At 43.6% G+C, this 27499-nt stretch overlaps 1 protein-coding gene and 1 long non-coding RNA gene across 4 annotated transcripts in view; one reads left to right on the forward strand and one right to left on the reverse strand.

Moving 5' to 3' along the window:
* RUFY3 (RUN and FYVE domain containing 3) overlaps positions 1 to 1176 on the forward strand; it is a 167020-nt gene extending 165844 nt beyond the window's left edge. For all 3 annotated transcript variants that reach the window (XM_040327674.1, XM_040327675.1, XM_040327676.1), the window contains exon 18: positions 202 to 1176. In XM_040327674.1, coding sequence (XP_040183608.1) covers positions 202 to 345 — 144 coding nt within the window. In that variant the 3' untranslated portion in view covers positions 346 to 1176. The remainder of the gene's footprint in view (positions 1 to 201) is intronic.
* Positions 51 to 18183, reverse strand: LOC120916685. Its single transcript, XR_005744096.1, has 2 exons — positions 18061 to 18183; positions 51 to 354 (listed from the first exon to the last, which is right to left on the reverse strand). It is a non-coding gene; the product is annotated as an uncharacterized LOC120916685 (long non-coding RNA).
* Positions 18184 to 27499: the final 9316 nt, after the last annotated feature.

The raw sequence follows: 27499 nt of genomic DNA on the forward strand, positions 1-27499 counted from the left end.
ATAACTGTATTTCCATGTACTGTGAGAGACCAGATATAGTAAATGCAGGGTCCTGGGTTTAGTAACACTTTAATGGTTAATTTTTCACTGTCCCATTCTTTTTAAGGGGAAAGGGCAGTAATGTGATGCAATAAAGCAAAAGCCCTTTTAGGGCACAAGTGTTTAAAGATGAATGATTCTAGTTTTCTTTTTGCATTGCAGAATGAGTGCAAGAACTGTGGGGGGATCTTCTGCTCAACATGCTCATCCAATGAAATTCCGCTTCCTTCTTCCATCAATCCAGAGCGAGTCTGTAACCTTTGTCACCAGAGACTGATACAGCAGTATTGTAGCAGCCCATCCTAAAAGGATACCCTGTAAAACCAACAATGTATGCGATATATGCTGATCTCATGGCATCTAATGCACACTTTGTACAAATAAAATCAACCAAGCAACAACAAATTATATATGCTGATCTCATGGCATCTAATGCACACTTCGGCAAAAAAATGCACTAAGCAACAACAAATTCTCAATGATGGAGCTCATCTCTGTGCATCTGAAAAACTGGAATGTGCTTTGACAGGTCTGTTAAACCCACTGCCTGTAGCAAAGTATAACTGGAAGTGTGGGGAATTTGGGTATTGCTGCTCAGCCTTAATAGTTTATAAACGTGTGCTCCTTGTGATTATATTGACCCATCTGGACCTGAATATTCATGTGAATGAGAATATCCGGCATGCAAATAAAAAAAGAAAAAGACTGAAACCGCACTGCTTGGAATTTGCGCATATGTGAAGCAGATGCAGCAAGCACATTCTTTCTGTTACTTATATGTTACAGGTGTGTGCCAACAGAATTGATGTCCGACTTTGGCACAAATCCAGTTTGCAAATAAGGTGCAGTAAGTGAAGCACTTCTAGACAATGGCAAACATGTTTCCCATACTTGGTGCGTACAGGATCTAAAGCGGAAAGCCAACTACAGATAAATATAAAACCTCTGAAAGGCCCTTTCATGTGAAAAGGGTTTTTGGACAGTTATTTCAAATAACTAGATGGACAGACTTGTAGCCTACTCTATTTTTTGATTAAATAAATATGACGGGTCTTATTTACATCAACATAGTGTACATACAACTGGATGGATAATCTGGCAATTACATTGCATACAACTAAAAAATATATATTGATAGATTTTTTTTTTCATATTCGGTTACCATACAACATTTCTTTGGTTAGTGTATAGCTGTCTATAGACCAGCATGCAATAACAGTTTAATTTTGTATGCTCAGAAGAGGCATTGTGTAGAACTGTGATTTCGAGTACTCCCATGTGGATATTGGGTAGGCACTGCTACCTGCACTGGGTAATCCTCTTACACTAGAAAGGCAGGAGTAACACAGGTCAGATATGCAGCGGAATGTCACAACAAGACTACAGGAGTACTCTGTTGACAGTTTTTGTTGAGGCTTCCATTGCTGACTTTTCCTTCTTTAAATATTAATGGTCTGCCTAGCATCTAGATTTAATTGCATACATCCTTTGAATGGCTGACCTGGAACAAGTATACAGATTAGAATTTCTAACTATATTTCCTGCATGCGTGTTCCATATCAAACGCCCGAAGTTGGCTACCAGACCACTAGCATTTTCAGGTGGAGGCCAAAAATGGCAATCTCCATTTTTTTTTTTTAAGAACAGGCCACCTGTTTGAAAAGCCATGGGTGGACATGATGTTTTCAAACAAAATAAGCAAGAAGTGGTGAAGAAGGCAACCAGATACAGTACAGACCAAAAGTTTGGACACACCTTCTCATTCAAAGAGTTTTCTTTATTTTCATGACTATGAAAATTGTAGAGTCACACTGAAGGCATGAAAACTATGAAGTAACACATGTGGAATTATACCTAACAAAAAAGTGTGAAACAACTGAAAATATATTTCATATTCTAGGTTCTTCAAAGTAGCCACCTTTTGCTTTGATTACTGCTTGGCACACTCTTGGCATTCTCTTGATGAGCTTCAAGAGGTAGTCACCTGGCGCAGCACCCCATCACTCTCCTTCTTGGTCAAATAGCCCTTACACAGCCTTGAGGTGTGTTTGGGGTCATTGTTCTGTTGAAAAATAAATGATGGTCCAACTAAACGCAAACCGGATGGAATAGCATGCCGCTGCAAGATGCTGTGGTAGCCATGCTGGTTCAGTATGCCTTCAATTTTGAATAAATCCCCAACAGTGTCACCAGCAAAGCACCCCCACACCATCACACCTCCTCCTCCATGCTTCATGGTGGGAACCAGGCATGTAGCGTCCATCCATTCACCTTTTCTGCGTCGCACAAAGACACGGGGGTTGGAACCAAAGATCTCAAGTTTGGACTCATCAGACCAAAGCACAGATTTCCACTGGTCTAATGTCCATTCCTTGTGTTCTTTAGCCTAAACAAGTCTCTTCTGCTTGTTGCCTTTCTTTAGCAGTGGTTTCCTAGCAGATATTCTACCATGAAGGCCTGATTCACACAGTCTCCTCTTAACAGTTCTAGAGATGTGTCTGCTGCAAAAGGTGGCTACTTTGAAGAACCTAGAATATGAAATATATTTTCAGTTGTTTCACACTTTTTTGTTATGTATAATTCCACATGTGTTAATTCATAGTTTTGAGGCCTAAAGTGTGAATCTACAATTTTCATAGTCATGAAAATAAAGAAAACTCTTTGAATGAGAAGGTGTGTCCAAACTTTTGGTCTGTACTGTATGTATGATCTTAAAAAAGACTGGATTCACACACCCACTTGTGTTTTTATGTATAGCTCAACTCTGAGGGGAATGATTTAAAAAAAAAATGTGACTTGATCCTGGACCAGACTTGCTAAAGTAAACCTGTGTTCAGAAGTGCAATAATTTGCAGGGAATTTGAAAAATTAATGAAGATTCATCTTTACATGAATGTTATGGTAAGCACAGATATATATTTTATCACATTTTAGAAAATATGGCCGTGGACATCATCCGCATAAATAAATAAGGTGATGGGGGTCTAAATGACTAGTGACTTCAGGCTGGGCCTAAGAATTCATTTGAGAAGATCTTTCCTTCAGAGTATACCCTCAAGTGATGTAAAGTGCAGTTGGCTTTGGGTGGACTAAAGCCTAATACACACTAGGGAGGTCTTTTTTTGAAAAAAAACTGAGGAGCTCAAGAGAAGATCCTGTATTAACAATCCGATGTTAGTACAGCGATCTCCCCATACAGCGATCTCCCCCTCAGCGATTGGCTGAGAGCGCTCATTGGATGCCAATTGGCAGACCCTTTTCAGTCGTGACCCTTCGACAGAAGCTGGACTGGCTGCCGTACACACAGGCTGAGTGTCTGCTGGTTTCTATTGAACCACCTGATATTTGGCCTGTGTGTACAGAGCTTCAACCTTTAAATACTAGTAAGCTGATGTTCTGGTAAAAATAGACAACCATAAAGCTGTGGAAAAATATAACCATTGGATTGTGCATTATACTTTAGGCCCTCACATTGCATGGTAAATCTAAACAATCTATTCAGATTATAGCCAGTAGGGTAGGCCAGGGTAAATTGTAATGAGTGTTGCCAACTGAAGAGTATTAATAGGTTTACAAAAAGTGAGTAATCCTAAAATTGCTGTCTGTTATAATTTGCCCCACAAATTGCTACTCTTTACACTTTTCTGCAATGTAGAAAATTGGTATAGTCCCATTAAAAAGGGGTATTGCAGGGATTCACTGCTGCTTTTTTGATGGACTATGTTAAATTCTTTAATTCAAAAGGCAAATCCACTGCCATTAATTGGCTCATTTGCACAAGAACACTTTCCGTTTTAAGCAGGGTTTTTTTTTTTTTTTTACATGCATGTTCCAGCTTTGAAGTGTGATTTATTTATTTTTTCTATTTCTTTTTATGCGCATGCATTTAAAATGCACCAAAACTTCTGTCTTAAAAGGCCCTACGTTTTTAATACCCAGAGGTGGCAGGTTTTTGGACGTATATGAAAAACGTTTTCATTATCATCCATTGAATGACACAGGAATCTTAGCTCATTCCACAAGAGGTTTGGGCACTGGCAAAAAAAATTGAAACCAGCCCCTGTACAACCCTGTCTCTAACATGCTTCATTGTTTCGCTAGTGTCTTAGGAGGTTGGCTGCCTAAACTCCTGAGTATATTTTTCTCTTCTGTCCAGGTTCAGAGAGATGTCACACAACCTTTGGTGCAACCCATTCTCTGCTGACCCATTCTGTGATTAATTCATTCATTGTGGTTTACACCACATATGACATTGGAGCACTGGACTGCCTAATAGCATTTCTCAGTCCTTCATGTATTAGATTAGAAACTGCAGAGTGCTTTCTAGGTATAGAGGTGTGGCACAGGCTGTTGTTGTTGACCCAGTCTCTTAACTCATTTAATGAACATGGCCTGTTAGGCAAAAGCAATGGGAGCTACCTCACAGTTTTGACAGTTGGGCACCATTTTTTACAATTTACACCCTGTTGATCTTTTTACCTGAGGTGACAGTTGAGCTTGAGAGAAATCTGCGTTGACACTGCCCGCTAGGAGAAGCATTGCACATGCACTCCCTTCCTGCCTTTCGGCTTAAGAGGAAGCATCTTCCTGACTGCATTTACTACTTAACAACTCTCCTGCAACCCTTAACCCTCCTACAAACCCTCATCAGTATCTGCCTGGGTTTGTAACTACACAAGAGCTTGCCCTACATTGGACTTGGTTTGCCTCACTGCTAGTGGTGCAACATGCCTTTTAAAAGACACTCACAGGTGTGCAACAGGTGACCTTGTCCATACTCCCCTACTATTTTGCGGGATTGATTAAACGGCATCCTTAGATCCATAGGATCATACTTGTCAGTAGGTTCTATAGCTCCACTGGCTGAGCATGAGACCTCGACTGTGTCTACCAGGTCTCTTATATCCACTCCTAATTTTGTGTCAATCTATACGTAATTGTTGGAGAAAACTACTTTCAGAAGCTCTAAACACCCTCTGACACGCTCCACGGCAGAATATAATTTTGACCCTACTAAGCCCTTATCCATTAGAGTGCCTGACGCCCCTATCTCAAAATCTTTGATTAAAACTAGGCTTTACAGCCTGCATTTGCAAAGACTGATTGTTTGAACATGTTCTATATGACTCGAATATTCAAACTGTTTGCAATGTTATTGATGCAATATGCTTTGCTATGTCTCTAGGGAAACAACCTGCTGAACCAGGTATAGGGACTTTTAGACCTTCCTCATACAATCTGTACTTGAAACGCTCCTCAGTGAGGACTAGAAACATACTATGGCTTTCCCTTGATATTCTGATGCAACTAGTTTTTGAAAATGTATTGATTATTAGCCCCTGCTTTTGGAAAATCCTACCACACAGTTTAAAGGAATCTTTACTTTTAGGCCCTGTTCACATATAGTGCAGGGACTTAGATTTTATAGCACTGGGTGGATGCAGGTCACCACTAGGACACGTAGAAGACAATTATTGTTGTGGACTCTACCTTATCAGCTACCTATTGTTGTTCATATGGACTTGTCCATTCTGTCCAAGCCCACTTTCCCTAAATTCAGTTTTCCTGGCAAAATTGTTTCCAAATTCTTGTATTTGCTCTTACTGCAGGATCTATTTCTTCTGTTGACCACATTGGTACTTGGTCCCAGTCCTCTTTTTTTTTTTTCCTCAGTTGTTGTAATGTTCTGTCTGTATTTTGGTGGACAGATAATTGGTCCCTCACTGCCTAAGGCTAAATCTGGCCAAACATGGTAGCTTTTCCAATAAACATTCATACGAAAATATGTACATTCAGTGACTTGACAAATGTCGTTCAAAAGTACCGTACTTTAAAACCTTATTTGCTTTTAACATTCAATGTTGGATTCAATGGGTATTACTGAATGAAAATCACATACACTGATACAAATTTGTTTGTTGAAGAAAACTTTTTCATCTTGCTACTACCAAAAATTAATGTCCAACTGACCCCACAAACGATTAGAAAAGTGGAAAGAATGTTCTTAAAATGAAAACTAACAAAATTCTACTAAAAAACTTCCGCCTCAGTTCTTGCTTCTTTGCCTTGACATCTCCTTTTGTTTGGTCCTTCTCCATTAAGCCTTTCGTTCAGATGCTGATTTCTTTCATATTAATGTGCAATAGGGTTTCCAACTTGCTTGGATTTCTCTGACTTTTGCTTGCCTCTTAGTTGGGCCACTTTTGGACATCCAATTGGTCTATGATTATTTACAATTCCTTTGGGGAGTAATAAAATAAAAATACATTTTTTGTACTAAAAAAATATTTTTCTTAAAGTCTTTGGAGGCACACAGGTCCCGCCTCCTAAATTTATTATGTCTATGAACTGCTTATTCACAAACTGCTGATCTTCAACATGTTTTTTTTTTGCCAAACCTCTTGTAGGCAGCTGCTTATGATCTCATCAGTCTGATTATTTATAATTCCTGTGTGCCTCAATGGATTTCAAGAAAAAGATTTTACACTTTACAATCTTATTTTTATAGCTAGTATTCGGTTTTAAAAGCAGCTTCTAGTTGGCTTTTGTTAACATATACACTACAATTTTCTTAGCAGCTTGTGTGTAGTGTTAACCTTTTGTGAGATTTCCAGAGGAAAAAAAAAAACAATGAGCGGCTTCTGCATCCTGTAGCCAGAGAGAACCATTGCAATGTATGATTATGCAGCAATACCAGATTACGTAAACCTACATGTGAGCTCTGAAAGGAGGTCTTCCACTGTGAATCCCCCCCCCCCCCAACACTACTTTCCTGGGCAGCTGTCAGCAGATTGTTCTTCTTTAAGACGTACAAGAGGTTCCTGTACTGCACACAATGTCACGGGAGGCCTACGCAACAATATTGGACCAAAACTAAATTTCATACATTTTTGGTCTGAATATGTACAGAGCTGTGATGTGATCTATGCTAGCCTGTGATGAATGGAGGTTTCCAGACGGCCATCAATGTGTGCCCAAGTTAGTGGAGCAATAAAGGAGTACATCTTGGATATAGATGCCTGTGTAAAGGAACCTGAATTGTAGTTCCTGCTGCTGGTAAGACCTGGTTTAGGGATGCAATGACATTGGGGTCAATGACGAACAGAATTATCCTTTTGCCTGAAAATCGATTTTCATGGTGCACACTATTAGTCTTATTGTATGAATCAGAATGTTGCTGACCAAAGAATGTATTATAAATCGAAATTTGTAATGCTGTATAGAGATATATAATGGTTGAAAATTGACTATACATTTTCTTGTATTGTTTTTAATTGTAAGATGTGATGCTTGCATCTCAGTTGCTGCTATTTTGGGAGCTGATGGAAAATTTGCTGTATATATTTATAATGCAGGGTAATGACACAAATTGAATACAACCTGCAAAAGTATAATAAAAAGGTTTATTTAAATGCCATGTGAGAAATGTGGATTTATTTCAATCAATTAAAAGGTACTCTACCATTCTGGGTGTGTTGCAGTGCTTCTCAGGTGAGTGCTGCTTTTTGACCTGTTAAACTCCATACAAAGTAATTTTTGACTCTGACATGACAATGGATGCACAAATAGGATCAGTAGTTAGTGGAACCCACCATCTTCTACGAAGAATTGTCCCCTTCATCCCTAAAGAAGACACAGCAGTAGTGGTAGGGACAATCATTACCCTAGGTTAGATTATGCAAATCCCCTCTACCTCGGACTCCCAAAATACCAGTTGGCCCGTCTCCAAGTCGTCCAAAACACGGCAGCACGAGTGGTAACAGGGAAATCAATCACCCCGTCCCTGAGATCCCTCCATTGGTTGCCCGTAAAAGACCGGGTCACATTTAAGGCCCTATGCCTGACACACAAATGTGTACACGGAGCCGCTCCCCAATACTCATGTGAGAAAATAAAACAACAAAACCCCAATCGAGTGCTTCGATCAACTAACCAAAAATTACTACAAATGCCCAAAGCCCGCTACAAGACCAAAGGAGAACGTCGATTTGCATTCCAAGGACCTCAACTGTGGAACGCCTTACCAACTGACATCCGAACGGAAATTGATCACCTGGCCTTCAGAAAAAAACTCAAGACCCATCTATTCTGAGGGAGAAACAGAAGGAAAATTGATACCAAGCACCTTGAGGCGATTCGGTTCGCAATTGTTATTCACTCACTCACTGTTCAGCACCCCCCTTCATGACCAGGCCATTTTTTGCGATACAGCAATGCTTTCCTTTAACTGACAATTGCGCCCTGTACCCAAATACAATTGATGTCCTTTTTTTTTTCTCACAAATAGAGCTTTCTTTCGGTGGTATTTGATCACCACCTCTGCGCTGTTTTTTTGTTTTGTTTTGTTTTGTGCTATAAGCAAAATAAGACCGACAATTTTGGGGAAAAAAATTTTTTTTACTTTCTGCTATGAAATATATACAATAAAAAAAAAATTAAAATCTAATTTCTTCATCAATTTAGGCCAATAAGTAATCTGCTACATATTTTTGGTAAAAAAAATCCAAATAAGTATATATTGGTTAAGTTAAAGTGTCTACAAACTATAGGATATATTTATGGAATTTTTCCATAAATAGTGGGACTGCGACATTGCGGCGGACAATGACGTTTGATACTTTTTTGCAAACCAGTGACGCCAATACAGTGATCAGTGTTAAATAATATGCACTGTCACCGTAATAATGACACTGGCAGGGAAGGGGTTAACATCGGAGCGATCAAAGGGTTAACTGTGTTCCCTAGGGGGATCTTTGTAACTGTGTGGGGGTGCTTTAACTGGGAATGGTTTACATAGGTAGGCCGCCGTTCCGCCTCTGTTGGGAATGATTGGCCGGTTTATTATTTTGGCATGGGTTCCCCTTCAAGACTTAGGACTTCTATTCAAATCAATGGGCTCTCGTAGGGAACCATTGATTTTTACATGACAAAAATAAAATAAAAATAAAACTCTTGACGTGGCTTAATACCTGTCCTCAGAACGCGCTGGTCCTGAGTTTTTTTTCACAGCTTGAAAATGCCTATGCCACTTATAGCCCCTAAAAACCTGTGTATGCATGAGGCCATAGAATAACATGGAAAGGCATTTTTAAGTTGCAAAAAAAAAAAAAAGTCTAACGCTGGTAAAAGCAGCTGTGAAAATACCCTGTGTGCATGGGGACTAAAATTGTATTATTTGTCCTCAACACCAAACAATATGTCTGGCGGAACAGCTCACCATCCAAATAACACCATTCCTACAGTAAAGCATGGAGGTGTTAATGTCCTTCTATCTAGGAAGTTTGGTAGCCATTTTCACATGTGTAGCCCTTTCAAATTGGATTCCTACATCGGTTTTAATAAGGAACACATTGGGGTTGATTTACATGTAGCGCTCACCCCCGAAGGAGCCGCTGGTTATAGATTGGGATGGCGTGTTACCTCTGTGATTGTCTAGGGTAGACGATGATGGCCTTAGCAAATGGAATGTCCAAACAGCAGGTGTCTTTTCTTGTGCTTTTATTTTACCCAACACGGTAAACAGTAAAACTTGAGGTAGATAGCAAAGATGGGTGAGGAGAAGAAATGGCAGTCAGGCTTAAGGTTACGGAAACAGTCCTGCTTCCAACGATACTTTACTTTCGTCGCCACTCCAGCCGGAGTGGATATAGTGTACCCGGACAGGCCTCTCACACCGACCTGGCAGCCAGGGTATCACTCGGAACTTTGAGGGAAAAGATCTCTGCCACATACCCTCCCTAGAACTTAGATCATGGAGACAATCCTCCTTGGTAGAATTTGTGTTAGAATCGCCTTCAGGTAGTATTTTCCTCAGGTTACCGACTGACAGGTTGCTGACATCCAACCTCTCAGTGTCTGGTTACCTTGATCCCCGATGGATTGTCTAGGCCCTGTTGGATCGCGAGCCTCTCTTGGCTCTCCTCAGGCGGACTCCCCACCGAACAGCTATCTCGCTTGGGATCTTCTCAGAATTGTGGACCCAGTCGAATACTGGGGCCCCACCACAGCTTTAAATGTTACGGGCCGACATGGTCCCGGAACCAGGAACACCTTGTGGCACACGCACCCCGGCCTGGTAGGCCATCTCGCCGGGGAGCCACCGTGTGGTCACCCTAAAGGTGGGTGTCACACCAGGAACAAGACCCCGCCTCCTGGTGTCTGCTCCAGAAGTACCCTCCCCCAGCATGCCCCGTGAGGGAAACTCCCTCCTCATTGGCTGCTGGCAAGAGGCACCCTAGCCTGAACTCCACTGCTGCCACCTGTAGCTCTGGGGTGGTATAACACCCCAGCAACAACAGAATGAGCCCACAGTACAGCCCAGCTAAAGCAGAGACCCAATTTGAACAAATCAACTGGATGAGAGCTAACAAACTCTCTCATCCCCCTTAAATTTAGAATAGCACCGGTACTTGAAAGTACACAGGCGCTACACGCTAAAACTGGAAAGTGCAAAATCTGATACATCTCTGCATAGAAACCAATCCGCTTCCAGTTTTTTTTTTGTCAAAGCTTAACTGAACAAGCTGAAAGCTACCATGCACAGCTGCACCACATTTTCTGACAGCTCCATGTCAACTGTCAGGAAAGCTGCATTCACACAGGCATACTTGAGCATCATGTTTGCCTAAAAGGGGATGCACAGGTATTCCATGCATCCCCATCTAGGCAGTCCCATCCTTTTGTCGGTTGGGATGCAGTGGCTGCATGGACACAGCTGCCGCTCTCAATTTGACAGCCTTGCAAATGCATGACTCCGAATGTAGACAGTGTGTGTGGAGCCTAGCGTTGCAACCTCATCCCTTTAAACCCGCACACATATGAATTACACAGGTTCTGAGGCTAATTTAATGCAGATAAGGCACCAAGTGAGTTTAAAACAGAGGAGTGCAGCGCTAATAATTGAGATTGCATGAACAACAAATCAATAATGAACCTGAATGGATTAAAACAAACACAGTGATGGTGCTGTACAAAGGTGAGTAAATTGATAATAAACAGAAAAAAACACTCCAAAAAATAAAAATTGAAAAAATTCAAAAAATTTGTGTTTAAGAATAGAAAACTAAGGCAATGTCCCATTCATGAAAAGTCCATGTGAAGGGTTAACTTCAGAAGTGAAATAAGTGATTGAATGAATACCAATCTTCCCAGTCTTCAAACACCCAAAAGTGTGGTTGCCTGCTTACCAGAAATCATCAAATACAGGGATATGGGTCTCCCAAAAACCAGTCGGCAGCTAATACATCCAGGGATGGCTCAAAGGATAAAAGACAAAATCTCTCATAGCGCAATAAGTTGATAAAAAGCATTTAATGAAAGAAGTAATGCACTTGCATCAACGATGAGTAATTCAGCATGTCAATAAATCTATAAATCCGCGGCGTCTCCATCTGCTAACTCTCGCTTCCTATGTGTCTAACACCGCCGTCTCAATGGACGGAACGCGGTGACGTCACCGGCACCCAGCCGGCACCCAGTGAGTTTAATTGCTACCTTAACCGGTTAAGGACCGCCGCACGACTATTTACGTCGGCAGAATGGCACGACTGGGCATCTTAAAGGGGACGTACTTGTACGTCCATGTGCCCAGCCGTGCCATTCTGCTGAAGTAAATAGTCGTGCGGCGGTCCTTAACCGGTGGGTGCCGAGCGCGCCACCGGGTCACAGAGAGGAAGAACGGGGAGAGGTAAGTGTAAACAAACCTTCCCCGTTCTTCCTAGTGTGGCTGTCAGTGATCGTCTGTTCCCTGTGTTGGGGAATGACGATCAGTGACGTCACATGCACAGCAACGCCCCCCCACAGTAAGAACACTCCCTTACAACACACTTAACCCCTACAGCGCCCCCTCCTGGTTAACCTCTTCACTGCCAGTGTCATTTTCACAGTAATCAGTGCATTTTTTAGGCACTTTTTCGCTGTGAAAATGACAATGGTCCCAAAAATGTGTTAAAAGTGTCCGATGTATCCGCCATAATGTCGCAGTCACGAAAAATCACGCTAATCTCCGCCATTAGTAGTAAAAAAATTAATTATTAATAAAAATGCCATAAAACGATCCCCTATTTTGTAAACGCTATAAATTTTGAACAAACCAATCAATAAACGCTTATTGCGATTATTTTATTTTATTTTATTTTATTTTTTACCAAAAATATGTAGAAGAATACGTATCGTCCTAAACTGAGGAAAAAAAATGTTTTTTATATATTTTTGGGGATATTTATTATAGCAAAAAGTAAAAAATATTGCATTTTTTTTAAATTGTCGCTCTATTTCTGTTAATAGCGCAAAAAATAAAAACCGCAGAGGTGATCAAATACTACCACCAAAAGAAAACTCTATTTGTGAGAAAAAAAGGACGTCAATTTTGTTTGGGAGCCATGTCGCACGACCGCGCAATTGTCACGCAGTGCTGAATCGCAAAAAGGGGCCAGGTCATTTACCTGCATATTTGTCCGGGTCTTAAGTGGTTAATCAGTCACAGAGTAATTAATATGTGTTTGGGTTTAAGGCTGGGTTCACACTTGTCCGACAAACGGTCCTACATTGGGAGCCTCATGTAGCATGACGTGTGAAAATCAATGTTTCCCTATGAGAGCTGTCTTAACTAGTCCTACACAAGTCGGTCTGACTTTGAAAATGCTCCCTGACCGTTTGTCGGACAAGTGTGAACCCAGCCTAAAAGGGATTTCGGCTGGGTTCACACCTATGTAAACTGGATATTGGATGCGGGATGGCAGGAGAATGCAAGGGCGGATCCAGAGTCTAGTCTCGGGAGGGGCACTGCCAGAAAAAAAGGTGTTGCTTACAGAACTCAATTAGGTGTCCGGTGTGTCCGCTGCAATGTTGCAGTACCGCTAAAAAAATCAATGATCGCCGCCATTACTAGTAAAAAATAATTAAATATAAATGCCATCAATCTATCCCATAGTTTGTAGACGATTGTCAGGGACTGCAGACGTGGTACAAGAGATGGTCAGAGACTGCAGACGTGGTACAAGAGATGGTCAGAGACTGCAGACATGGTACAAGAGATTGTCAGAGACTACAGACATGGTACAAGGGATGGTCAGAGACTGCAGACATGGTACAAGAGATGGTCAGAGACTGCAGACGTGGTACAAAGGGTTGGTCATGGTACAAGGGATGGTCAGAGACTGGAGACATGGTACAAGAGATGGTCAGAGACTGAAGACATGGTACAAGAGATCAATGCAGCCTCATCAGTGCCCATCATTGCAGCCTCACTGTACATATGAATGCAGCCCCACTTTTGTATATAAATGCAGCCCCACTTTTGTATATAAATGCAGCCCCACTTTTGTATATGAATGCAGCCCCACTTTTGTATATAAATTCAGTCCCACTTTTGTATATAAATGCAGTCCCACTTCTGTATATAAATGCAGTCCCACTTTTGTATATACATTCAGTCCCACTGTATATATAAATTCAGTCCCACTTTTGTATATAAATTCAGTCCCACTTTTGTATATGAATGCAGTCCCATTGTTGTATATAAATTCAGTCCCACTTTTGTATATAAATGCAGTCCCACTTTTGTATATAAATGCAGTCCCACTTTTGTATATAAATGCAGTCCCACTTTTGTATATAAATGCAGTCCAACTTTTGTATTTAAATGCAGTCCCACTTTTGTATATAAATGCAGCCCCACTGTATATATAAATACAGCCCCACTTTTGTATATGAATGCAGCCCCACTTTTGTATATGAATGCAGCCCCACTTTTGTATATAAATTCAGTCCCACTTTTGTATATTAATGCAGTCCCACTTTTGTATATGAATGCAGCCCCACTTTTGTATATAAATGCAACCCCACTTTTGTATATGAATGCAGCCCCACTTTTGTCTATGAATGCAGTCCCACTTTTGTATATGAATGCAGTCCCACTTTTGTCTATGAATGCAGTCCCACTTTGTATATGAATGCAGCCCCACTTTGTATATGAATGCAGCCCCACTTTGTACTTTGTATATGAATGAAGCCCCACTGTGCATGGCACTCACCATGGCATTGCCTCGATCACACACAGCAGGTATCCCCTCTCCCGACGTGTGTCATGGAACAAACAGGAGCGGTAGGTCTGTGTTCGGCAGGGCAGTGTGCTCTAGTAAGGTCCCCCCTAGACTGGCTTGTGTGATAGACAAAACACTGATTTAATCAGTGTTCCATCTCCATCTACTATCACACAAGCAGGTCTAGCACAGGCAGCACAGCCGAACACAGACTCAGCTCTCACACACAGCGAGAGATGCCCGGTGTCATACACGCAGGAGAGAGGGGGAGCGCTGCAGTCAGCTACAGCTCAAATCAGCCTCAGGACAGGCAGCCTACTGGGCTGGGCCAGTCCGGCCCTGGTGATGAGAGAGAGAGAGTGAGAGACTTGGCAGCTGCAGGCACCGCAAAACAGTTTAAAAAAAATGATTATATAAAATGTTTTTTTTTTTTAAGCCAATGTGACATGATTGTCTCGGGGGGGCAATTGCCCTGTTGTCCCCCCCCCCATGGCTTCATTTCAGGGCCGAATTTAGGCACAGATTCGGCCCTGATTCGTCCCTGAACCGGTGAATGGGGACACACAGCGACCCTGAACCGAGCCTAAAGGGATGAGATGGCAACCCTAGTGAAGCTATGCATCTGCATGGCTGTCAAACTGGGAGCAGCGGCTGTGTCCATGCAGTCACTGCATCCCAATTGACAAGAATGGAACTGTCTGTATTGGAATGCACGGAACACCTGTATATTCCCATTAAGGAAAACTTGGCCCTTGCATAGATGTATGCTGTAGGATGGATGCTAGCGTGAACAGGACCTTGTAGTTGTCTTCTAACAATCATGTACATGATAGAACATACATCAAAGTGACCACTAGGTGGGGGTATTACTTCATATGGGTCACTCATGGAATATTCAGTCTTCCTCAACATAGCTTCCCACGGTCTTTATTTAGAGGGACCTTTCTGCTTTTGAAACCAATGCCTCTGTTCCCCCTTCCTCCATAGTTTTTGATCTAATGCATAGAACTCAAAAAAAAATTATATGAACCAAAAAATGTTTTTTACCACTCTAAAATTAAATCATTTTGATGTGTTTTTCGGGCACGTTTTTTAGTGCATTTTGCGTTTTTAAACCAGCGTTTTTTATGTGTTTTTGCATGCAGATTTCATGCATTTTGCATTTTACGTATTTTTTTCTTCTCTTTAAACGCACTGTAAAACACACTGCATAACGCTGGTTGCTAAGAAAGGGTCCAGGAAGCCAGCTGCCACATCCTTATCAACCGATGGGTCATCAGCTATCAGCTGGGTTCCCCGCTAAAAGCTGAATATAAAAAAAATTCACAAAAAAACTGCTTGGGGTTTCCCCCAGGTCCTTACCAGGCCCCTCGGGTCTAGTATGTATTCGGAGGGGACCCCCACCCCATTGGGGGGTGGGTGCTTTGGGGCAGGGGGGCTCTGCGCCCCACCACCCCAAAGCACCTTGCCCCCATGTTGATGAGGACAAGGGCCTCTTCCCGACAACCCTAGTCGACGAATGTCGAGGTCTGCGGGCGGGGGGCTTATCAGAATCTCGAAGCCCCTTTTAACAAGGGGATCCCCAGATCCCAACCCCCCACCCTATGTGATAGGGTATCGGGTACATCATACCCCTACCCATTCACCAACAAAAGCAGTGAAAAGTAAAAAAAAAAAACAAGAGTCGGTTTTTAACAATTCCTTTATTAGTATAATGGCTCTGAGCCGCTGTCTCTCCCTGTGTCCTTGTCTTCTTCCGCCACCATTTTCTTCCCGAGCTGTCATCTAGAAAGTTGTGTTTAAACTTTCTAGTGCATCCAAGGGGCCAATATACATGATTGTGCAGTGAAGAGAAATTCTTCCCCCTTAAAATTGCATACCTTTAGGTCACCTGCAACAGAGGCAATGCCTTTTCCAGTACATACCTGGGTGATCTGAAGTTCTGAACATTATTTTCAATAATGGTTGTTCACACCTTAGTGTCATGTTACTCAAGGATACAAGAAAAAGTACAGGAGCTTCTTTGGGGCAGAGCTGTACAAACAGGGAGCCTGCTAGGCTGGCTCTCAATCAGAAGCTGTGACTGTGAGCTGTTGGTGATAGTTTAGTGAGTGTGCTGGGAGCACACTCTCCGCACACAACCTCAGACCACCATGGACGCATATATGCATTAGCTGGGCATTAAAGCCTACACTACTTTGCCACTGCACATATGCATTATAGCAAGGGTGTATTAAAGTGCTAGGGTATATTTATGTTGCAAAATGATGCCTTTGTCCCATTGAAATATTGTAAAGAAAAGGGAGGCTGTATTGGACTATGATGGCATCGTATGAGCAACTAGGGTTGCCACCTTTTCTTCAAGCCAAACCCGAACACTTTAGCGGCAGCATTTTTTTTTTTTTTTTGGGGGGGGGGGGGGGGGTATACGCTATAAGATTGTAAAAGACGTATGACACTTTTGGTGGCCTGAAAGAGAGTAATAATATGGCGCCTAGTTCCCCGCAGCAAACAGTGCACATGGCTGAATTGTGAGTGTTCTGGATGGAATGCAGGGGTCAGATATGTCCTGTGGAGAGAGCTATTGCTAGCAGGGGTGGGGAGAGTTACATATGTGCTGAGGAGCAGTGGTGGCTGGTGCTCAAAATTTTTGGCAGTGTGCAATAAAAATGAAAAATTCTGAAAAAAAAAAAAACATAAATTGCAGCCTCACTGTGCCATCAGTTGCAGCCACTTTGTTCCATAAGATGTAGCCACTGTGCCCCATGAAATGCAGCCACTGTGCCCATCATATGCAGCTACTGTGCCCATCATATGCAGCCTGTGGCCATCTTATGCAGCATGTGGCCATCATATGTAGCCACTGTGCCCATCATATGCAGCCTGTGTCCATCTTATGCAGCCTGTGCCCACCTTATGCAGCCTGTGCCCATCTTATGCAGCCCGTGCCCATCATATACAGCCTGTGCCCATCATATACAGCTTGTGCCCATCTTTTGCAGCCTGTGCCCATCATATATAGCCCGTGCCCATCATATACAGCCCGTGCCTATCACATACAGCCTGTGCCCATCTTATGCAGCATGTGCCCATCATATGCAGCATGTGTCCATCATATGCAGCATGTGCCCATCATATGCAGCATGTTTCCATCATATGCAGCCTGTGTCCATCATATGCAGCCTGTGTCCATCATATGCAGCCTGTGCCCATCTTATGCAGCCTGTGTCCATCATATGCAGCCTGTGTCCATCATATGCAGCCTGCGCCCATCATATGCAGCCTGCGCCCATCCTATGCAGCCTGCGCCCATCTTATGCAGCCTGTGCCCATCATATGCAGCCTGTGCCCATCTTATGCAGCATGTGCCCATCTTATGTCATCTTATGCAGCCTGTGCCCATCTTATGCAGCATGTGTCCATCTTATGCAGCCTGTGCCCATCGTATGCAGCCTGTGCCCATCTTATGCAGCCTGTGTCCATCTTATGCAGCCTGTGCACATCTTATGCAGCCTGTGCCCATCATATGCAGCATGTGTCCATCATATACAGCCTGTGTCCATCATATGCAGCATGTGTCCATCTTATGCAGCCTGTGCCCATCATATGCAGTATGTGTCCATGTTTCGCAGCCTGTGCCCATCATATGCAGCCTGTGTCCATCTTATGCAGCATGTGTCCATCATATACAGCCTGTGCCCATCTTATGCGAGAGAAGAGGTCCAGTGCAAGGGTGAGGGGTAGAAGGGGTAGGATATGTGCTGGGGTGCTTTGGGAAGGGGGAGAGATAGAGCTTGAGTTATCACATTTAAAATCCAATCCAAACTTCTAGCATTGTCTTCTCCCTGCCAAAGCTTCCAGTACATTTCCTCCTAATCCCTCTATCATTACACATATTTCTACCTTGTCCTCCTTTGCAGCCGCTCCCTTCCCTTCCCCTGTCCATCTACACAGCAAGCATAGAAAACTTTTTACAGACCTGAGATCAGCGGCGTCCCTGGCCTGCTCCCCCCTCCTCCTCGTGTGTATACAGAGCAGAGAAGGAGGAGGAGGGGAGGAGCTATGATTAGCTAACACTCTGGTCTGCTCAACAAGGCTGTCACGAGGGAGAGAGTAGACATTAGATCTTACTCCCGGTGCAGTCCATGTGAATGATGTGTCCGGGTCTGGAGCAAATGAAAACCCGTACACATCACTCAAAAACCAGACTGTCCGGGAGAAAACTGTACAGGTGGCAACCCTATGAGCAACTGATAGACAGACAGTCAAATTTATAATGTAAAATATTTTTATTACTAAGTAAAAATTTCTAAACACTTACAATAAAATATTGATTGTGACAACCATAAATCAGCTTATCATTAACATTGTATTAACAATGATGTATACAAAACATCAAATATTGTGCAGTGTATATAAACTCTACATGTTGCATGTTTACTTGGTGTCCGCTTCCTCAGGAGCCATACATGGGCACATAATTTATTAAAAGATGTATATGGAATATGTCAAAAAAACTAAAAACCAAAGAAATAAACATTAGTATTTTTATATACATTGTGGAAAATATATTATTATTCACAATGTTATAGTCCAGACACTTATAGAATCACCCATTCATCAAGGCACCTAATCCCAAATAGATAATATTGAAATTGTGGACAGGTAGAAAAGGGGATATATTACGGTGCAACTATTTAGGCGGTAATGATGAGAAAGAAGAATGTCTTATATAAAAAATTACAAAATAATTTTATTCAGTACAAAAAATACATATTAAAATCTATAGTTCATTTAGTGTCATAAATACAAGTGGTCGTCAGATGGCAGGATTGTAGTTTACTTGAAAAAACAGACAGAAATTTCCCGACATGTTTCGCGCGTTCTGCTTCCTCAGGGGAAAACAACATATATTTTAGTAATTACAACTAAATAAAAAACATAACCAGATTAGCCACATAGGATCATAAATTGACGCTATATGGGTACAACATTATATGTACAAGAGGTTATATATGAGCAAAAAAGACAACAAAACAGGTGGTCCGAGTGCCCAATAAAACAGCAAGGCATGCTTACCTACAGGTACCTGCAGAATCCGACACTTAACGACCCCCGGAGGCATAGACTAGAGTGCGCAGACCCTCAGATGAAATTAAGGGGGGTTCCAAAGTGGGTCACAACAGGACGCTCTATTATTTACAGTTATATAGATAAGAGCACATCCATCTACCAATATATAACCATCATTCAAAACAATCTCACCGTGGATGCTGTGTCAGGTAGGTGGCCAAGAACCCGGTCCAGGGAAGCAGCCCATTATAGCAAGGGTGTCAAACTCAATTTCATTGTGGGCCGCATCAGCATTATGATTGCCCTCAAAAGGGCCGGTTGTATCTGTAATATTAGATGTCCAGCGCATCCCCTCCCCTTACATTAGATGTCAAGAGCCACCCAACCATCAGAAGTTGAGTCCCCCACTCTCCCTTACATCACAATGCACCCCCCTTTCCTTATGCTGCTGCTACTGGGAAGAAGCTGGATGCATTTCTTGAAAGCAGAAAGTAAGGGTCTGGAGGAGAACCAAAGGAGGGCTGGAGCTCTCCAGCAGTTGCAGGAGAGGTGCGTGGGACACATTAAATGGCCTGGAGGGCAAGATTCGGCCCACGGGCCTTGTGTTTGACACCTGTGCATTATAGGGTCAGGAAGAGGTAAATAAAGCTAAATAGTCTATGCTTAATAAATAATCATTTATTGTTTATTTCTGTTCTTGTTTATTTTGCTTTTTAGATTACCTTACTTTTGTGTTCATCTTTTATTTTATGCTTGCTTATATTTTTGCTCTATTATTTTTTGTGTTTGTCTAGGTTTACACTGACGTGGGAAAGTGTGTAAATTGTATGCATTCCCACACCCACAGACAAAACATACGGAGATGCCCTGGTACACCCGCGCATCTGAAAATGCAGCAAGTTTTCTAGTGCATTAAACCACATGGTGCAAAAGCACCATGCAGTTTGGAATTTCCCTGCATTTCTTGAAGGCACAGAAGCCCATTGGAATTAATGACATTAGGAGGAAACACATACACAATATTGGTATAATCAGCGCTAAACAATCTTATAAAAAAGATTAAAGTTTAAAATTTCAATGAAAAGGCATGCATCTGCATGCTGATACATGAAGCAGTGTTGCCAACCGTCAGTATTTTTACTGGCAGCCAGTAATAAACAGGCAATTTTCTCCTGCCAGTAAATGCCAGTAAAAGTAAAAGGTTGCCAGTAAATAATTATGCTGTGACGTTCGGCTTGGTCCGGAGCTGTCTGAGACCATCTGAGTGCCTGCTACATTGTGACCGGGCGGCTCTGACAGAGGTGGTGCCTAAGCATGTCGTGTGATGTCATGGTGCAATGGAGCCAAGCCGTAGCGGCCAGAGCCTTGTGAGTGTGTCTGCGGTATAGGAGCAAGGCAGGCTGGGACCGGGACCGTCAGTGCTGTTTATACTGGAGGGACCACTAGGCTTGGAGAGAGACTGTCACTGGGACGTGTTGTGTCAGTGAGGTCTCATCATCATCTGTGCTGCTGCACACAATTTTATGTGTGTGTGCCGCCCATTCTAATTTCTTGCTCTCCTATCGCCTTTCCCTGAGCTACTTACTATATCGGAAAAAAAATAAGAAATATGTTTTTTGCCTTATTATCTACCTTAAATCATATTGCTTATTGTAATTGTTTGTAGCCTAAATACTCTAATTTGCACTTAAAACTGTAATTTTTGAACTTTTGAAAATGCCAGTAAAAACTTGGCTGTGCCAGTAAATTTTGGATGCTGTGTCAGTAAATTCTGGTAGGTTGGCAACACTGACATGAAGGTGCAACCATGTGATCGGTGAGTGAATTGAAAGTTCTGGGGCATGAACCCCTAAAAATTTGTCTCTAAAAAAGTCTCTAAATGAAGGCTGTAAAGGGAGTGAGGCTGCTACAGGCGCGGGCTGGGGAACCCGATCACTCTGAACAAAAGAAAAGCAAAAGGAGGAGAGAGAAGCGCCATGCCAATCCTTTAGACAGCTTACTAATTTATTCAGTATATAAGTATAAAACAGCACTAAAAACTTGTGTGAAAAATGTTGGAACACTTGCAGAGTGCTAGAGCGGATGAGAACTTCCACATGCAGTGTCACAGGAGGGCCACTGGAAAGTCTCTATTGAGAGATCCACAAGCACCGCGTGTTAGCCGCAGCTGGAGCCTCGATAAGCCTCATGGAGATGTCGGCTGTGCGTCTCTGGGTGGGAGTGGTCCAGGGCTGCAAACTAGGGAGCCGCCCACACGTCTGGCCAATCAGAACGCGTTTTAAAGCCGATAAAGAAGGCGAGGCCGTGCCTTCGAAACGCATTCTGATTGGCCAAACAGCGTGTGGGTGGCTCCCCAGTTTGCAGCCCCCACCCAGATACACACAGCCGACATCTCCATGAGGCTTATCGAGGCTCCAGCTGCGGCTAACACACAGTGCTCGTGGATTCCTCAATAGAGACTTTCCGGTGCCCCTCCTGTGACACTGCATGTGGAAGTTCCCACCCACTCTAGCACTCTGCAAGTGCTCCAACATTTTTCACGCAAGTTTGTAGTGTTGTTTTATACTTATGGGGCCAGATTCACGTAGATCAGCGGATCTATAGATCCGCTCGATCTACGTGATTTAAGATCCGCTCCCGCAAGTTTGAGAGGCAAGTGGCTAATTCACAAACCACTTACCTCCAAACTTGCGGCGGCGGATCCTAAATCCCCCGGCGGAATTCAAATTCCGCGGCTAGGGGGAGTGTACTATTTAAATCAGGCGCGTTCCCGGCGTGCATTGCTCCCACTGACGTCACTAGGACGTCAGTGGTTTCGACGTGAGCGTGACTTGCGACGCGCGTGTTTGTGAATCGGCGTACGCAAACGACGTTAGAAAATTCAAATTCGACGTGGGAATGCCGGCTATACTTAACATTGGCTGCGCCTGATAAAAGGGGTAAGTATACGACGGGAAAGCCGCTACGGAAACGTCGTAAGAAGACTGCGTCGGGTCCGCGTACGTTTGTGAATTTGCGTATCTCGCTGATTTACATATTATTCAAGGTAAATCAGCGGGAACGCCCCCGGCGCCATTTTTAAATCGAAAATAAGATCCGGCAGTGTAACACAGTGTAACACTGTCGGATCTTAGCCATATCTATGCGTAACTGATTCTATGAATCAGGCGCATAGATAGGACCAGTGTAAGTCAGAGATACGATGGTGTATCTGTAGATACACCGTCGTATCTCTTTGTGAATCTGGCCCATAAACTGAATAAATTCCTAAGCTGTTTAAAGGATTGGCTTGGCACTTCTCTCGCCTCCTTTTTCTTTTCATTATAATTAATGCACTGCTGTGCTCATGCAAATTCTGCATGCAGGAAATGCCTAGGGGCCAGATTCAGGTACGAGTTACGATGGCGTATCTTCCGATACGCCGTCGTAACTCTGAGTGTGCGGGGTCGTATCTATGTGCCTGATTCTTAGAATCAGTTACGCATAGATTTCCCCCAAGATCGGACCGGCGTAAGTCTCTTACGCCATCATATCTTAGTTGCATATTTACGCTGGACGCTAGGTGGCGCTTCCGTATATTTACGCATAGAATATGTAAATTAGGTAGATACGCCGATTCAGAAACGTTTTTACACCGTTTACGTAAGGCCCCGTACACACGAGAGGATTATCCGCTGGAAACGGTCCTCCGGACCGTTCCAGCGGATAAATCCTCTGGCGGATTTTGATCTGATGGTTGTACTAACCATCAGATCGAAATCCGCGCGGAATCCATCCGCGGTGACGTGTCGCGCCGTTGCCACGATGATGACGCGGCGACGTGCGCGACGCTGGAAGATAAAGACTTCCACGCATGCGTCGAATCATTACGACGCATGCGAGGGAGAGGAGCGGACGGATTGATCTGGTGAGTCTGTACAAACCACCGGATCAATCCGCTGGACAGGATTCCAGTGGATAGATTTCTTAGCATGCTAAGAATTTTTTATCCGCTGGAAATCCATCGGCTGGAATTTTTGCCGCCAATAAATGTCCGCTCAGACGTACACACCACCGGATCTATCCGCTGGAACTGATCCGCGGATCAATTCCAGCGGATAGATCCGGTGGTGTGTACGAGGCCTTAGGCTTTTTCCGGCGTATAGTTACCCCTGCTATATGAGGCGTACGCAATGTTAAGTATGGACGTCGGGCCAGCGTCTAATTTTTTATGTTTTACGTCGTTGCGTAAGTCGTTCGCGAATAGGGTTTTGCGTAAATTACATTCACGTCGAAAGCATTGACTGTTTGCGCCGTAATTTGGAGCATGCGCGCTGGAATACTTTCACGGACGTCGCATGCGCTGTTCGTTTAAAAACATCAAAGACGTGGGGTCACGATTAGTTAGCATACAACACGCCCCCTACCAGCCAGTTTTGAATTAGGCGGGCTTACGCCGGCCCATATACGCTACGCCGCCGCAACTTCGGGCGTAAATTGTTTCTGAATATGGGACTTACCTGTCAAAGTTACGGTGGCGTAGCGTATATGAGATACGCCATGCCAGCCTAAAGATAGGCATTTGTATCTGAATCCGGCCCAATATCATTTTTAAAGTTATCCAATTTCTTATTTCTTGCTTTTCCCCCATAAATATGAGAGAGCACGTGTACATTGGTGTAAAAATAAAAATACTAGATTACATTTGCTGCCCTGGTAACTACCGTATTTCCAGGGTTAAAAAAGGAGAAATACACTAGAAGCTTGGTAATAATTTAGCAGCTCAACACAGGTTTCTATGCCAACACCTGTCAATCCACCCTCCCCTCAGTGCAGTGCAGTATTAAATATCTTTTCCGGTTCTGTTCTATAAAAACATAAATCTATTCTATAAAAGAGAAAATTGTAGGGTGTAACACCTGGATGTATAGCACATTACATCAATCTGTCTCTTTGACAGTCAGCACATGGCAGTCAGTTCCTAATGGGAATAGACTAAGTGAGGTTAAAAGTGAGAGGAACTGAAATTTAGTGATTGAAAATACTTTGTGTGTCATCACAGGTAATCACTGGCTGTGTGGAGAGCCATGAATTGCTGTGGCCGCCGGCGACCTGTCATTATAGTCAATGGGACCAATAGCTGCACCTAGCTACAATTAGCACCGGCCTGAATCGCCACTGTGAATGTACCCTAAAGGTATCCATGATACCCTCGACTTCAGCTGTGCAGACCTCTTATAAGCCTGAGTTAGCGCCTCACTGACAGATACATCTGTCTGTAGGCACAGGACACTTGTCATGAGTGGGAACGGTAGAGGTGCACAGGGACACAACGCAGGAAACAGATAAGAAGTACACTGGAAGACACTGAAACAGATACATAGGATTGTAAGGGGATTGGGGGTTTAGTCAGGTTGCCCATCTTGTCCTCCATGTTTCCCTTTCTCGTTGGGCACCAAGTAGGGTCACATAAGAGGTTCCCCCTTGGTGAGGGTTCTTTAGGCTACACCAGGCATTGAACTTGGTCATTGACCCTTGAGTGAGGTAATTGGGGTAATACTTCGCCCAAAGGCAAAGGATAGCAACAGGAGCTCAAATCGGCGCACGATCCTAGGAGTAGGACGTGTGGCTCATAGCTCCAGGCAGGCAGGCAGGCTTCCAGCTTCCAGCTTCCTAGCTCTCAGCAACCAGTACCAGTCTTGTCCTTTGTCCTTGTTCAGTGTTCTGTGTTCCATCCCAGCCCTCCCCTTCTCAATCAACAGCCGCCCCAGCCACAATCTGTTTCCTATTTTACCTCCAGAGCGGCTTACCTTTTAAGCCCAGGCCGTTTAGGACAGACCGCAGCTGCGGCCTAACACTGCAAGTCTCCCACCATCTCTTTCCTTCCTCCTCCTCCCGTTTCCTCCCGCAGGTCAGTCAGCCTCTGCTCTCCCCGGAGTGCCCTGGAGCAGACAGAGAGGTAGGTGTCCGCCCCCACGTCAATGCGCGGCCGTCGTTAGGATAGGCCGCGGCTGCGGCCTGGCGGCAAACTCACCAGTCCACCCATCACCAGCGAGTGGTAGGCAGTAGGGCCCCCCCTTATATAAAGACCTAAATCCATAAAATATTTTGGCTGGCCGCTAGGTGGCGCTTCCATTGCGGTCGGCGTAGAATATGTAAATCAGTAGATACGCCTATTTACGAACGTACGCCCGGCCGCCGCAGTACCTTTACGCCGTTTACGTAAGAGATAGGCCGCCTAAAGTTAAAGCTGCCTCCTAGGTGGCGTAGACAATGTTAAAGTATGGCCGCCGTTCCCGCTTCGAAATTCGAAAATTTTACGTTGTTTGCGTAAGTCGTCCGTGAATAGGGATTTACGTTGTTTACGTCCACGTTGAAATCAATAGGCCCGTGCGGCGGACTTAGCCGCAATGCACACTGGGAAATGTAGGCGCCCGGCGCATGCGCAGTTCAATAAAAACGTCAATCACGTCGGGTCAAGCCTCATTACCATAAAACATGCCCCCTTAGACAAATTTGAATTAGGCGCCCTTACGCCTGCCCGCTTTAGGCTACGCCGCCGTAACTTAGCAGGCAAGTACTTTGAGAATCAAGTACTTGCCTCGCTAACTTACGGCGGCGTAGCCTAAACACGCTAAGCTACGAAGCTACGAATCTACCTATTAATTCCATCAACAAAGCGTTACTACAGACTGCAGACAAAATCGCTCCGAAACGCAGAACGCTCATCTGAAAAAACAACGCTGGTTGGTTCAATGACACTCTCACGTTATTGAAGCAAGAACGCAGACGAGCGGAAGGCGCCTGGAGAAGAACGCTAACTGTGGAAAACCACACAACTTATAAATAATGCCGCGTACACACGGTCATTTTTTGTGATGAAAAAAAAACAAAATTTTTAAAGACGTCATTTAAAATGACAGTGTGTGGAGAAAACATTGTTTTATGTCTTCTGAAAAACGACAAAAAAAAAGTTCAAGCATGCTTCAATTTTTTATGTCGTTTTTCAAAACGTAGTTTTTTGTGTCATTTAAAATGATAGTGTGTGGGTAAAACGACGTTTAAAACAACGTTTACAACAACGTTTTTAAACCCGCGCATGCTCAGAAGCAAGTTATGACGCAAGCTTGAATGGAACAGAGTGCCGTTGTACGTGCTGAACGTAACCACGCTTTGCTAGAGCATTTTGAAAAAACGATGGTGTGTAGGCAACGTCGTTTTTTAAAATGAAGTTTGAAAAACGTCGTTTTGTTTCATGATTAAAAACGTTGTTTTATTCATCACAAAAAACGACCATGCCACTAAGAAATGTCACAAGGAAATCTTCAAAGCAAAAAAATAACATTTCACAAACATCGTCGCAAAAGCCCGGAGTCGGCCCGTGACCTTTTCAATCTAGTCGCACAAACCATGAACCCAACCTGCCTAGAGGCTCGGAAATATGAAACACAAGATTTTTGCAATGAATTATCGTATTTCTTCATCAACAAAATCGAAAAAAATCTGTGAAATAATTCAGCAAAATAAAATCACTAACCCCGGCCCTACAAATCAAAAAGGCAATATTAATACTAAAATGCCTTAAGCAATAACATTTAAATTTCCATCGACACCACCAAAAATATCATTGGCAGCCTGCGTGAAAGTACAGCGCCGAATGACATCATCCCCACTAAACTGCTGAAAGAGTGTGCAGAGATTTTGGCACCCTCAATCTCACATCTGATAAACCAATCATTTAAGGAAAGCTTGGTACCGCCCTGCCTAAAACAAGACATAATGAAACCCATTCTAAAAAACAACAACCTCGACCCGAAGGACCCAAACCACCGTCGACCTATAACCGGCCTCAATGTCTTCTCCAAGATTATTGAGAAAGCTGTAGTACACAGGGCCGATCCTAGGGTCACAGACGCCTGGGTGCAGAAATATTTCTGGCGCCCCCACATGAGCGTGGTCATCTTACTAACTCCTCCCCTTTACACATGTTTCTATGGCTACGAAAACACAGAGATGCTCCCCTAAGAAGTTTTCATTAGTGTCCCCCATCAGAGTCCCCCCCAGCAGGTGTCCCCCATCAGAGCCCCCCACAGCGGGTGTCCCCCATCAGAGCCCCCCCACAGGAGTTGCCCCCATCAGAGCCCCCCACAGCAGGTGTCCCCATCAGAGCCCCCCACATCAGGTGTCCCCATAGATCAGTACTTGTCCAATAGATCCCTGTAGCTCGGGCACGCGGGGAGCAGAAGCAAATTACAGGGGGCGGGACATACGTAGCATCTTTGATTGCTTGGAGGGTGGCATTTAGAGAGCATTTCTGGGAGTGCACGGGATAATTGGCAGCAGCTACTGCCAACCCAGAAGCCTCT

This window comes from Rana temporaria, chromosome 1 (genome assembly GCF_905171775.1).
Source record: "Rana temporaria chromosome 1, aRanTem1.1, whole genome shotgun sequence".
In the NCBI taxonomy this organism is placed as follows: Eukaryota; Metazoa; Chordata; class Amphibia; order Anura; family Ranidae; genus Rana; species Rana temporaria.